General features: G+C 41.9%; 1 protein-coding gene across 1 annotated transcript in view; it reads right to left on the bottom strand.

Moving 5' to 3' along the window:
- The window catches only part of lrp2a (low density lipoprotein receptor-related protein 2a), a 357,969-nt gene that overhangs the window by 245,211 nt on the left and 98,505 nt on the right, over positions 1–14,253 (bottom strand). Inside the window, 8 exon segments of the mRNA XM_051930710.1 lie at positions 583–789; positions 3,903–3,964; positions 3,966–4,012; positions 4,015–4,072; positions 4,074–4,122; positions 13,411–13,462; positions 13,465–13,528; positions 13,531–13,589. Of these exon segments, the coding sequence (XP_051786670.1) occupies positions 583–789; positions 3,903–3,964; positions 3,966–4,012; positions 4,015–4,072; positions 4,074–4,122; positions 13,411–13,462; positions 13,465–13,528; positions 13,531–13,589 (598 nt within the window).

The following is a 14,253-nucleotide window of genomic DNA, read 5'->3' as shown; positions in this document are numbered from 1 at the left end:
GTAAGATGACTTCCAGGTCCTTATACACCGTACTTTCAAATTTCAACCTTACATTGTGTACTCAAATCAAACATTTTTACTTCCTACATGTAATTCTTTACATTGACTTGCATCAAATTTCATCAGCTATAAATCTGCCCAAGCCTGTCTGCTGTCCAGTTCCCTCTAAAATGATATAACGGATTCAAAATTAACTGCCAATCCACTTATCTTGGTATCATCTGCAAACTTAACCAGTGTGTTACTTATATTCCTATCCAAATCATTTATATATGATTAAAAATAGCAGCGGCCCCAGCACTGACCCTTTTGAGACACCATTCTTAAAATCAGCCAGTTCTGATGAGGTTCCTCACACCTCTACTTCCTGTGTCTATATGCACTGTACATCTATAAAAGGAGTACTGACGATGCGTCTTAACAATCAGCACTGAGATTACTGAACAACAGCATAATAATAAAAGTAATGAACATGGCAACGTTATGTGTGTAGAGCAACAGTGCTGCCCATAATCAAGTGACACTCTTCCAAGCCATAAGCACTCTCAATACCCCCTAAATTCCCAGTCCCACCCTTTTTACCTGTAAAGACCATCATAGGTAACAGTCTCAACGTAATCATAACGACAGTCCACCCAGTAGACTCTCTGAGACACAATATCAACGGTTACACCGATAGGCCAGCCCAGTTTGCTTTTGACCAATTCATAGCGATTTGTCCCATCCATAAAGGCTCTCTCAAGGCCAGGCTCTCCATTCAGGCTATCCCAGTCTGAAAAAAACAAGTAGCTGTGAAAAGAAAACAGAATGTCAGTCTATCTGTCAGGCCATTTTCAATGCCAGTTTTTAGTCTGATGTTACAGCTAGCTTGATATAAAGTGTTACAAAAGCAGTCAAGTACATCCCATAAAATATGAAGGGGGTTCAGAAAGTTATGAGTCTGAACCTGACAGGGTTAGTCTATGGTGCCAGTTTTCTATAGTCTGTCCTTATAGCCAGGGCCGGATTAAGATGAAATTGGGCCTGATGCTGCAGCGCAAAAAAGGCCTATTTTTTCTCGGCATTGGTGCATGTGCATTCGACACTCACCGTACATGCGCACTTAGACCGACCAAGGAGCCTTAATTGCTTGAGACGCAACCAGCCCTGCCTTTATTGAACATGAATAATAATAAAACCGTAGTATCGTAACAACTCGAGATTAACATCAAACTATGTAACATCAACATTCAACAGCAATGGTCTGAAAAGTGCACTTAATGCAGAAAACCTAACAATGAAATACACAAAATTTCTCAATTCTCTTACAAAACAGAGTAAGAAAAAATGAATTTGCAGAGACATTGGGTCAAAGTGACTCAGTTCAGGCTCTTGAGGGTAACAATTTGTCCACGATTTAAATTTCATAATAGACCAGAATCCTGTCGAGGATTTAAAAAATTCTAAACATCCATGCCGGGCCTGCGGGCCAGCTTTTAGTTTTACCTTTACAGATATCCATTGAAATAGCCATCGATTTTTACTGTACAACTAACTTTCAAGGTGAAAAATTTACTACATGGCACTTACCGAACAATAATAAAGTGGCAAGAATCCCCAAGATATTGCAAAAAACGCAGCTAAATTACAAAGTAAACTGTTTAACGTAAAATTGATTGCATTAACCTGAAATCTTAGGTTAACAATAAACACGACGTTATAGTTACGTCACAACGCAAAGAACAATAGTAACTGTATAATAAGTAACGCTGTGTCTAGGCATCCGAAAGTCGGACTCCAAATTTCATTCTAAGAATTATTTTGAGGTTAATATAGCAAATGAAAACTGTTCAGCTTCTGGAAAATTCTCGTCTGTTTTCATCTGGGCCTATTTCAGGAATGGGCCTAATGCTGCAGCATCAATAGCACCCACCTTAATCCGGCCATGCTTACAGCCAGTGCTATTTGGATATGCTCCAGCACTTTGTTGTCCATCCCTCTTCATATTCACCTATGCATCGATCAGTCATAACACTAAAATCACCTGTCTAATACTGCTTATGACCCCATTGTGCCGCCAAAACAGTTGTGACTCATTGAGGAATGGATTCCACCAGATCTCTGAAGGTGTCCTGTGGTATCTGACACCAAGATGTTAGCAGCAGATCTTTCGAGTCCTGTAAGTTGCAAGGTAGGATCTTAATGGATCAGAGTTGTTTTTCCAGCACATCCCACAGATGCTTCATTTGTTTGAGATCTGGAGAATTTGGAGGCCAAGTCAACACCTTGAACTCTTTGTCGTGTTCCTCAAACCATTCCTGAACAACTTTTGCAGTGTGGCAGGGTGCATATCCTTCTGAAAGAGGACACTACTATCAGGGAATACTGTTGCCATGAAGGTATGTATGTGGTTTGCAGAAATTTTTAGGTAGGTGGTATGTGACAATATAACATTCACATGAATGCCAGGACCCAAGGTTTCCCAGTAAAAATTACCCATAGCATCACACTGCCTCTGCCAGCTTGCCTTCTTCTCATAGTGCACACTGCTGCCATCTCTTCCCTAGAAAAATGATGCACTTGCCCCTAGCAGTTCACATGATCTACAAGAAAATGTGATTCATCAGACCAGGGCACCTTCTGCCATTGATCCATGGGCCAATTCTGATACTCACATGGCCATTGCATGCACGATCAGCGGTAGACAGGGGTCAGCATGGGCACTCTGATCTGTCTGCTGCTATGTAGCCCTATTCAGCTAGCTGTATGTTCTGGAACCTTTCTCTCATGGCCAGCATTAAGTGTTTTATCAATTTGCGCTACACTAGCTCTTCTGTGGGATTGGACCAGATGGGTTAGCCTTCACTTCCCATGCATATCAATGAGCCCTGGGGTGCATACAGACCTCCAAACCTCGACACAGGCAGGTAGGACACAGCACAAAGTAAAGCACAGAGCACAGTCCCTTCTTTGCCGCCAGTCCTTCCACCTCCACTCCTACTCAGGCTTTGTCCACTTCCTCCTGACTCTGGCCATTGAGTGATGGTGACTGGCTCCTTTTATAGGGTTCCCAGAAGGACTCCAGGTGACCAACGAGCCTCTTCCAGCACCACTTCTGGTTGTGGCGGTAGTGCTGCCAAATAGGGCCCTGTAAAAGTCCAGGCAACCCCTGGCGGTGGCCATGGGCCTCAGCAGGGTTGAGCTTCCATGCTCATGACCCATGGCCCTGCTGGAAAACAAGGGGACTGCCCTCTTTCTCTCCAGGGCAGAAAGGGTCTTGAAAATACTCTCTCCCCCTCGGTCCTTCCATACTCAGGGTGTCTCGGCTGGGTAAGGGCTCCGGCTGTCCGCCACACCATCTATCTATCTATCTATCTATCTATCTATCTATCTCTCTATCTATCTATCTATCTATCTATCTATCTATCTATATATCTATCTATCTATCTATCTATCTTTCTATCTATCTATCTATCTATCATATGGTGTCTTTTGTCTATCTATCTATCTATCTACTCTATCTATCTATCTATCTATCTATCTATCTATCTATCTATCTATCTATCTATCTATCTATCTATCATATGGTGTCTTTTGTCTATCTATCTATCTATCTATCTATCTATCTATCTATCTATCTATCTAGCTATCTATCTATCTATCCTATCTATCATATCTATCTATCTATCTATCTATCTATCAGCAAATCTGTGTAAAAAGCGCCTATTACTGTAGTGGGTGAGAATCAAGGACAAACAATTTTTAGGTGACTGCAAAGAAAATCTCAAGTACGGTGCACCACCAAGTCCAAACTCGAGTTGTGCCCCATTAAGAAAGGAAGCAAAGACATTTCAACTCCCACTTTCTTTCATTTACCATTTCGATGTGAGAAATTAAAAAGTTTCCCAAGCTACTTACCCTACTGTTCGGATCCACACAATTCAATTGGAATTCCAAGACTTTCAGCAATCAGTGTGACTCGGTTTACTCCCGTCTAAATCCACCATGTCTAGCCTGTTCACTCTTCCTTCACAACATACAATTTATTGTTTATCCAGTCCACGGTAGGTTTATAGGATAGTCGAACTGATACAATTTAAAACCACCTGGACACGGGAGCCGACAACATTCAACAGAAAACACCTGCAACACCCCAAATAAAGAACTCCTTGTTTAGAGATTAGCTGGTTTACATTTTAGAAAAGGGGCCAAGCTGGGTAGGATACACATTTCAGAACATTTTGCGTTCCTTCTCTGGATGAAAATTCGTTAATTAGAATTCCCCTTAAAATGATGTCATAAGGGCGGCACGGTGGCACAGTGGGTAGCGCTGCTGCCTCGCAGTTGGGAGATCTGGGGACCTGGGTTCGCTTCCTGGGTCCTCCCTGCGTGGAGTTTGCATGTTCTCCCCGTGTCTGCGTGGGTTTCCTCCGGGCGCTCCGGTTTCCTCCCACAGTCCAAAGACATACAGGTTAGGTGGATTGGCGATTCTAAATTGGCCTTAGTGTGTGCTTGGCGTGTGGGTGTGTTTGTGTGTGTCCTGCGGTGGGTTGGCACCCTGCCCGGGATTGGTTCCTGCCTTGTGCCCTGTGTTGGCTGGGATTGGCTCCAGCAGACCCCCGTGACCCTGTGTTCGGATTCAGCGGGTTGGAAAATGGATGGATGGATGGATGATGTCATAAGTTCATATTATTAGGCTTGTTGTATCAAGATTCTTGATTTCCTATTTCAATATAAAAAAACAGGATGAGTGAGTCGCAGTGCCTATAAAAAGTGAGTTCACACCCTTGGAAGTTGAAACATAGTGCATTTCATTTGGGCTTTTTGACCTTGATCAGCAAAGAAAGACTTTAATGTCAAAGTGAACACAGATCTCGGCAAAGAGCTCCACATTAATTACAAATATTAAAAAGAAAATTAAATGACCTCCTACAATACAACACCATTAATCAACACTGGTACAACCAATTAATTTTTCAAGTCACAGAATGGAGGTCACCTGTCTGGGATTTTGAATTGATTGTAAGATAAACACCATTGTATGTGGAAGGGCAATCAATGTAATTGGTCAAAATGGTGGCCCAACCTGCACAATAAAACAAAAGTACACTCCAAGCACCTCTATGGAAAACAGAAGGCAGTGGGATGGAGACCATAAAATATTCAAATCACCAAATATCCAAGCACTGACCCCTTTGGGACACCACTCTGAACATCAGCCAGTTCTGGTAAGGTTCCTCACACCATTACCCTCTGCTTCCTGTGTCTATCCATCCATCCATTTTCCAACCCGCTGAATCCTGAACACAGGGTCGACGGGGTCTGCTAGAGCCAATCCCAGCCAACACAGGGCACAGGGCAGGGGAACCAATCCTGGGCAGGGGTGCCAACCCACCGCTGTCCCTGTGTCTATATGCACTGTATATCTAAAAAAGGAGCACTGATGAGACATCTGAACCCACAGCACTGAAAAACCAGAAGGCAGACGATAGATACCATAAATTATCCAATCACCCAAATATTCAAGTTGGGTCCCTGCTGCAGACCTTTCAGCTCTGTGATTCAATAGCTCCATTGGACAGTCAATGGCATTGCAGGTTTTTGGTCACATTGTTTACTGACTTGAGTCCGATAACCCCTCCACCCATCCCTAAGTCTTACCCATTAGTGTAACCAAGGGCTATCACTGACGTACAAAATAAAGCAACAGCCCCCTCAATGGAGTGGAGCAATGGATGCCCATAGAGTCTATTAAAATACACAGTTAAATTAATCATTAAGGAATGGAAAGAGAATGGCAGAGCTGGAAATCGGCTACAGCATGATGACCACAAAAACTAAGTGAATCAAGGCAAGAAGAAGATGAGTGAGTGGGCCGCCAAGAGACTCATGAGAACTTTGAAGAACTCTAATAATTGAGAAATGAAAAGAGTGTGGCATAGCCCGTAAAACTGCCAGAGCAGGCTGAATGATCGAGCAAGAAGATTGAGTGAGTGACCAAGAGGAGACCCATGAGAACTCTGAAGGAGTTAACAAGTTACAGTGGAGGAAGCTGAACAGACTGTGCAAAACAACAATTGTTAACTGGGTTCTTCATCACTCACAGCTTAATGGGAGAGTGGCAAAGAGAAAAAAAACACGCAACATCTCAGCTAGAGTTACCCAGAAGGGGCATTGGAGACCTCTTAAGTCAGCTAAAAGAAGATTCTGCTTGTCTGATGAGACAAAAATTGGAGATTTACAGCCATCAGACTGAACACCATATTACATTGTTCATTATTAAAAACAGTGACTGGTAATGGTGAGTCCCTATGTAGAGAATCCTGTGCCTGGCAAGTGGCATCACTGGAGACTTTGTCTGGCTAGGATCTCTACGTGAATTCTGTGGTGGAATATTGCTGGACGACTGGCAACTGGCACCCTCCAGAGACTTTGTCTAGCTAGGGTCTCTATGTATGTGCATGTTTATCTGTGTGTGTGTTTTAAATTTTAAGGACAGGAGTAGATGAACCCAATAAATGTTCTTGGTAAGTCTCACAAACTTTACAATAATACACTCAGTGATTGGTTTAAAATGTATTTTCTGCGACCCTGCACAATTATTAATTTTCAGGGTGGTTGCCACCTTGTGGTGCCATTTGTAGCAGTGCTACTACAAGACAGAACTCCATTTCCCAGCATCCCCAAAGGGGATTAGAACATTAGAACACTCCATGTTTCCATGGAGGTTTCCATGTATTTCACACCTCATCTTTAACTAATGGCCATTACACACAAGTAAAAAATAATATTTTAAAGCAGTGGCAGACCATGCATTTCACACCTAGGCCTTCAGTAGTGCTCTGTCTGAATCAACCCGCCCCTCAAAAAACTAATTTACGGTTATAAAAACCATCTTAATATGCAGAAATACAGTATAAAGAGCCGTTGCATTGCAGATAAAATAACACCTGTAGCCACAATAAATGCCTTTATTGAATAGACAAACCAGGGGTGAACAAGTTCCTTTCTACTACAGCTACAAGCCCGCGACACACATAAAAAACATCAATAATAACTCATAAACTTGCAATATTATTTAGAAAAATCGCAACATTTTACTCACCAAAAATTCGGATTATTTGTAAACAAAATCCATCCTCCTCTCTTTTCCTCAAAAACAGTTCAGTTACTCTGTCGTACAGATTATCCGTGTGCTTCAGTTCCATCACGAAGTCCCTTTCTATCGCCATCGAAGCTAATGCTGAAAGTCAAACCTGCCCTGTCATATTTCTGACATTATTTTTTAATTCGCTTTAGGGGGCTGACAATGTTCGTTCGACAGAAGCAGTGACACGGGAATGCTCACCGCCAAACATACCAATGTTACAGCTGCCCCATGATGCTCTCATTCAGATTTTATATTACACCATCCTATCCAATCAACGGGTCTGAATACGGTGACGTTGCTGTACGCCTGCTAGAGGGCCCTAGTGAAGACTAACTCAAAATCTGATTGGTTGAAGCAACGTTTAATCGACATTTTATTTGTGTTAGAGGGCCTACAGAACGGATTGTGAAGACCTCCTGGCAGACTCTTTGACTTTGACCCTGCCTAGCAACAAATGTATGGCTGAAATGTGATTGGTTAGAATGCTTTAAATACGAAATACATGTCTGGAAGCAGCACAACCATCGGAAAAAGCTATGAAAGGAAGCGGAGAGACTATTTGGAATTATTTAATAAGTATTCATGGACAAAATTATAATTAACATCAGTTTGTGATTCAGATATTATTTTAGGCCAGCAGAGAAGGCCTTGCAGGCCCTGACGGTCCGCCACTGTTTTAAAGTGACCAACACAAGGGCCTTAATAGTTCGGACTGCAGATGAGAAGATCTAAACTGTAAGGCCCACTGTGGCCCTGCTCTGGAAATCTTTCACACTTGGCATCGTAATGGAGCTATGAGCTGCATTGGCATTTCACAGAGCCTGCCAAGAAAAAGTCATCAATACTGTCTTTGTTTTTTGAATTATACACTAAATACGTATTTGTAAGATGAAATTTCTTGATTGGGAATCGCCCTGTTACGCGGCATCCAATAACATGTTCCATCTTTCCAGTTTTCTTGGCTCAGGGCTCAAATACTGAAACAGAGCGACTTGCAGCAAAGCCCTTTGAGGAAGCCGAGAAACATCTATAGCTGATGGCTAAGTGAAAATAAATACAGCTTGTTAAGTCCTCGGGTTACATAAAATTACTCCAAAAAATGTCATTTTCTTTCTGTTTTTTTTTTTTTTTTTTATCAGAACCGCTATGCTGTGACTACAATTATACTAATATGAGTGGAAGCCAATCATTTAGTCCTGAGCACAAGCGAGGCAGTGTCACGCAGGGCCCATCAAGCTACATTCAACCCCATTCAACTACAGTCGATATAGCAAAGTAAACAAAAGGAGACTGTCTGCCCCGCTAGACAAGAATGAGAGATTTAGAAAAAGGGCAAATAACTAAAAGAAAACAAATATTCCTGATCAGTTTCACAATATTCAAGTTTTCATCGGAGGAAAATTATTTAGATAAAATTTGTTAATGAGCCACCCTCACATTACTATCTCCATACCTTTTCCAAATTGAGGTTCATAAATCAAGACAAAATATTACACAAAATTCCTGCTTTCAAATCCATTTTTTAATTAATTCAAAAAGTGTTGTATATATATATAATGCAATGTTTCTACAAGGAGATGTGTCACTATGCGAAGAGAGCAGGAGACCAACAAATAGTATTGGGTTATATATAGATACTATACTGTACTGTGGTGGGCTGGCGCCCTGCCCGGGGTTTGTTTCCTGCCTTGCGCCCTGTGTTTGGCTGGGATTGGCTCCAGCAGACCCCCGTGACCCTGTAGTTAGGATATAGCGGGTTGGATAATGGGATGGATGGATGGATGGATATATACTATATATACTAGCCTTGCCTGTGTAGTAGTGAAACAGGACATACTTTAAAAATCAATAAACAAACAGGTATCGCTAGCTAAATGGAGGCAAGGTCCGCTCCAAAACCTGACGAGAGATAAAGCGATTCGAATGGAAACTGGCGGGTGAGTGAGGAGGGCCTGGCTCGGCTCCCCACTCCTGACGTCACACTTCCCCCTCCAATCGGCCCGCAGCCTCTGTCTGCAAATAAATTGGTACCTTAAGCGAACTATGATACTTACCGCAATGAGAGAGGTCGCAAAATTAACCAGAATGTTGATGCAAATTATAGAAAAAACCCGATCTAAATCCATTAAGTAGTTCTCTCGTGAAATGCGGACAGACATACAGACAGATGTTAGATTTTATATATATATTACATATAATATATATACATAGTCACACACATGTGCTTAGGGGGGCACTCTTAGGGCATAACTGAGGGTAAGACGTGGAGTCGAGGGTTGATAAATTGCAGCTAATGTCTCTTCTACCTCTTCTACAGATCACCAAAGGGGAACCCCAGCTAAAGCACAAGCCAGCCTCCCGCATTCCCTGCCTGACCACGCCCTTCTACTGAACTCACTTATGCATCTCCCTCGTGGACCCGCCTCTTCCTGCCCATTGCCTATAAACTTCAACCACCTTCACCTTGTTAGTCAATCCCATTCTGGACTCTATCCCAGAAACTGATCTGGTGCTATTTTCATTTGAATAATTGTTGTCACAATATATGGGGTGGATCCTCAAACCTTTTTCTGCTTGTCTCTCTTTTCATACTATATATATATATATATATATATATTGTGACGGATGGCTGGGGCCCATGCCTGGCTGGAACGCCCCTGCAGCATATTTTCCAAGGGAGCAAGCATGGGAAACTCAGTATCTCCCCCTGGACGCTAGATGGCAGCCTCCCTGGGTTGCAGTGGTGCCTCTGATTTCCCCAGGGCTTCATGGAGGATGGAGTGTTGTGCAGCTCTGTTGGGTTCCACAGGCGCCGCCAAGGGGTGCTGCAGCAGGAGCTGCTGGACCCTTCTGAACACTGGTTTCGCCACACCTGGAAGTGCCTAATAAAAGGAGCCGGCAACCACCACTCAGCGGCCAGAATCGGGTGGAGAAGGACAAGATTGCCTGGGAGGAGTAGTGGTGAAGAGGAAGAGTGTGTTACTTTTGTGTGTTGGTGCTTTGGGACTGTGTTGTGGCTGGGGGACACGGGAAAGACGTGCCCTCCAGCTGAAGAAAAAATAAAAGTTTATTTATTTTTACGTGTGCCTCCGTGTCCAATCTGTGTCGGGTCAGGCGCATATATAGTGCCTTTATCACAATATTTATATATATATATATATATACTAGGGGGGTTCACCCCCTGCTCGCTTTGCTCGCCAGCTCGTTTCCCCCCCGGCCAGTGGCCGCTTCTCCAAAACCCCTCTTAAATGGTGATACAATGTGAAACAAATACAATTTTTTTAACTCCTCTTTGCCCGAGCAAGAGGGGGGCTGAGCGCACCCCAAGGTGATGTAGCCACTCCTCCGAAACCCCAGTTAAACAGTGATACATTGGGAAACAATTAACAGGTGTTTTTTTTCATCTCCTCTTTGCTCGGTCAGCTGCTGGCTTGCTGATGCTGTCGTGATGTGTGATCTGCATTTCGTGTGCTGCTTCAAACATTTAAAAGCCTGTACAGCACCTGAATATTCAATCTCTTTTTGCTGTTCCGTTATTTCCCTGAGTAAAATTTTCAGTTTGTTTGTGCTTATGCGATCTTTACTCTCATTTTTTGAGACCTTCCTACTTCCATTATCTATCACGTGCTCTGCATGTTGTATCACACTGGACTTGCATCCGAACGCTGTAAGTATGACATGACTTGTCTGTCTCACGTAAGTGAAATTGTCTCTGTCTCTCTGTTTCTCTCTTCAAAAGATCAAGTCTCATCTCGCTGCAAGTTTTTTTTTAATAATAGTATATATAATATATGTATATAATAGTATATATATACAGTATATATATATATATATATATATATATATATAAATAATATATATATATACTGTATATATAGCCGTGCTACATGTCTAGGGCAGACCTGAAATCTAAATTATCAACGTACACCTCAGCATATTCAGACATAAATGTTTGCAGTGCACCACCTATTGAAACGTATTTTGTAATGCATGTAGTCATTAAATACACTCCATTTGCCATTCTAACAGATGGTGCATCAGAAGCATTTGTAGTAACAAAATGCATCACTACAAATGTTTTCTAATGTGACGTCTGTTTTAATGACGAATGCAGTGTGTATGTCTCTGTTATTTGCCATTTGGTATTGGATTTGCAAAAGCGATGACAACACTTTCAACATGAGGTATGAGTTAAGCCGTATCTTCATTGAACCTGTCAATGTGAGAGAAGCCCATATCTCAGTTTACAGCCACTGTAGACACAGCCGCTTGCTGATGAGCTTTGCAGGCCACATCTCGTTTGCCTACTTAGTGCTGCCATCTAGTGGGTAGACATAGATTTTTATTTTTAGAAAAAACTTACTTAAAGTAGTGCTTATAAATAGACAGTCCACAGTTATTGCAGTTGCGAGAAAGGATATAAAGCTACTGATGTTTTAGAATAACTAGACTTATTGCAAGATTAATATTTTTCTCCTGCTCCCAACACATCACCTTCGACAACTGACTGTTAACTTGCTGCACAGTATATCTGACCTCTCGACATGTGCCATGTTAATAAGATAATTGATGTTCTTCTTCTTCTTCAATGGCAGTGGTTTGAATGTTGTGGCTCTTCCATAGGTATATAAAATCTTTTCTTGATGTCCAGCACACTGGAATTATAACCTGCCTTGTTCTGTTAGCCCTTGTTATTTTATTTTTTGCAAATGCCAGTTATAGCTGCAGGCTTTACCAATCTTAATTCTCACTCAGTGTATAATAACAATTAGTTTTTGAGTGGCTGAAGAAGGCTACAGATTGCCATCAGGATTTTAAATGTATTTTTCTTCAATGAGTGTTTTGTGGTTCTATATTGTGTCACTTTTTGAAGTCCAGAAGGGGCCCCTCACTTTTAGTGTCTGATTTCAGTTGAAATAATTTCTGCAACAATTTAATGAATATGTCAAACTCCGTTTCCGTTATATTGGTTATTTGGAGGCTCCGGGTAGCGATGATTACTGCTGTCCTTATTCTGTCCATTTGTATCAACATTTTTATGTATATGGGATTCACCAAAGAAAATACTATGCAATTTCAGTTGTTATAGCAATAACGTAAGTTTTAAATAGCTCTGGTATGAAAAGAAACATTAAGAACCCAAGGAATGCCCAACTTATTAAAGTATGTTTTTATTTTTCTCATGGGTTTGGGTAGTCCCCTCTAAGTCTACGTCCAATTTCAGTTTTCTAACTTGTTGAAAGTGTATCTTCAAATTGAAGGATCATTAAAGCGGCAAGGCCAGCGTGGTGATATTAAAGACTACGTCAGAGGTGCAGCCATAATAGGCGGCTTTGTTGGCATTAATAAATGTAACAGAATCGCCTCCACATTTGCAATGGATTAAACAAAAATGTTGGTAATGCAATATTTGCTGAAAACACACACATGCGCGGTGTGCCCATACGATGGAAGTAGATCAAATGAAGGCAGCTATCAACAAAAATTCATCTTGCAAAGTATATTTTAATTCACGTTTTTTGATTTGTTTTCAAGGACTAAAATATGCATCTGTTCTAACGGCTTTTAACTGTTTTCTAAAGAAAATAACTGAGCACTTCACCTGTCAAATGTTTTATAGCAAGATATCAGTCAGTCATTTTCTGACCCACTTAGTCCTAAACAGGGTCGCGGGGGTCCTGCTGGAGCTAGCTAGCACAGGGGCAGAGGCAAGAACAAACGCTGGACAGGGTGCCAGTCCATCACAAGTGAACACACACACACACCTCAAGCACACACACGGGCCAATTTAGGATCGGCAATTCACCTAACAATACAATACAATACAATTTATTTTTGTATAGCCCAAAATCACACAAGGAGTGGCCACAATGGACCTTAACAGGCCCTGCCACTTGACAGCCCCCCCAGCCTTGACTCTCTAAGAAGACAAGGAAAAACTCCTAAAAAAAACCCTAGTATGGGAAAAAATGGAAGAAACCTTAGGAAAGGCGAGTTCAAAAGAGACCCCTTTCCAGGTATGTTGGATGTGCAGTGGGTGTCAAAAAGAAATGGGGGTCAATACAACACAATACACAGAACAGAACAAAAGTAATCCTCAATACAATGCATGTCTGTGGACACATGTGAGGAAACCAGAGCACACAGGGAAAACATGCAAACGTGTACCCTGCCCTCCTTACTGCGCGACACCAGAGCTACCACTGTGCCACCATGCCGCCTTAGTAAAATGTTTGACAAATTCAATCAACTTGCTGCCAGTTTTGAGAGTCCTGCACCACCTACTGACCTTATCTTGTTTGGTGTCGGTGTAAAAGATCCTTCTCAGCTGATATGGTAGTCAACTCCAACTACTATCCCTCGGTTTTGTGGAGTGCACCAAAGTACGGAGGCTGCGCCCCGTGGACATCACCCATAAGCAGATCCCGGCCATTGGAGAAAATCAAGATGGGGACTCCAGCTACAAAAATAAAATATGAAAAAGTGTCTAAATTTGATGGGTCAATGGGCCAGCAACGTACCCTCAATTAAAAAGCATGCAAAACACTTTAAAAGGTAATGCAAGAAGATCATGCAAGAAGGGATCCTACTCCGTTGGGCCCATGAGCTGAAAATTGCTTTCCGGGGGACACACTGTGCAATGGCTGACCTTCTGCCTTGACTCCCAGAGGTCACGTGAAAGGACAATTTCCCCTTGGAGATTAACAAAGTATATTTAAAATGTCTAGTACATTTTAGTGTTTTAAGAAGGGCAATGTCAGACAAAATCTGAGAAATTTCACATGTGTATGTGTGACATTTTGTATTTAAATCATGGACTCATTTCCTGTCCATGTCTAGACATTTTGTTGAGACACCAGGTGTGCTTAGAATCCCACATTGCTGATTATTGATGACAGTCTTGACAATTGCAATCCCATACATGCATTGGAGAAGGAAAGGAAAGGAAAGGAAAGGAAAAGGAAAGGAAAGGAAAGGAAAGGAAAGGAAAGGAAAGGAAAGGAAAGAAAGGAAAGGAGTGGGTCTCTACTACAGAAATGAAGAAACTGGAAAGGGCGATTGCTGGTAATGTTGGTGGTGTGCCGACTTTCGTGCAGTGACATTTGCTGCAGTTGAAACACAGT

This window comes from Erpetoichthys calabaricus, chromosome 8, assembly GCF_900747795.2.
Source record: "Erpetoichthys calabaricus chromosome 8, fErpCal1.3, whole genome shotgun sequence".
Lineage (NCBI taxonomy): Eukaryota > Metazoa > Chordata > Cladistia > Polypteriformes > Polypteridae > Erpetoichthys > Erpetoichthys calabaricus.
Note: the sequence above shows the minus strand (reverse complement) of the source record. Positions and strands in the feature narration are given on the sequence as shown.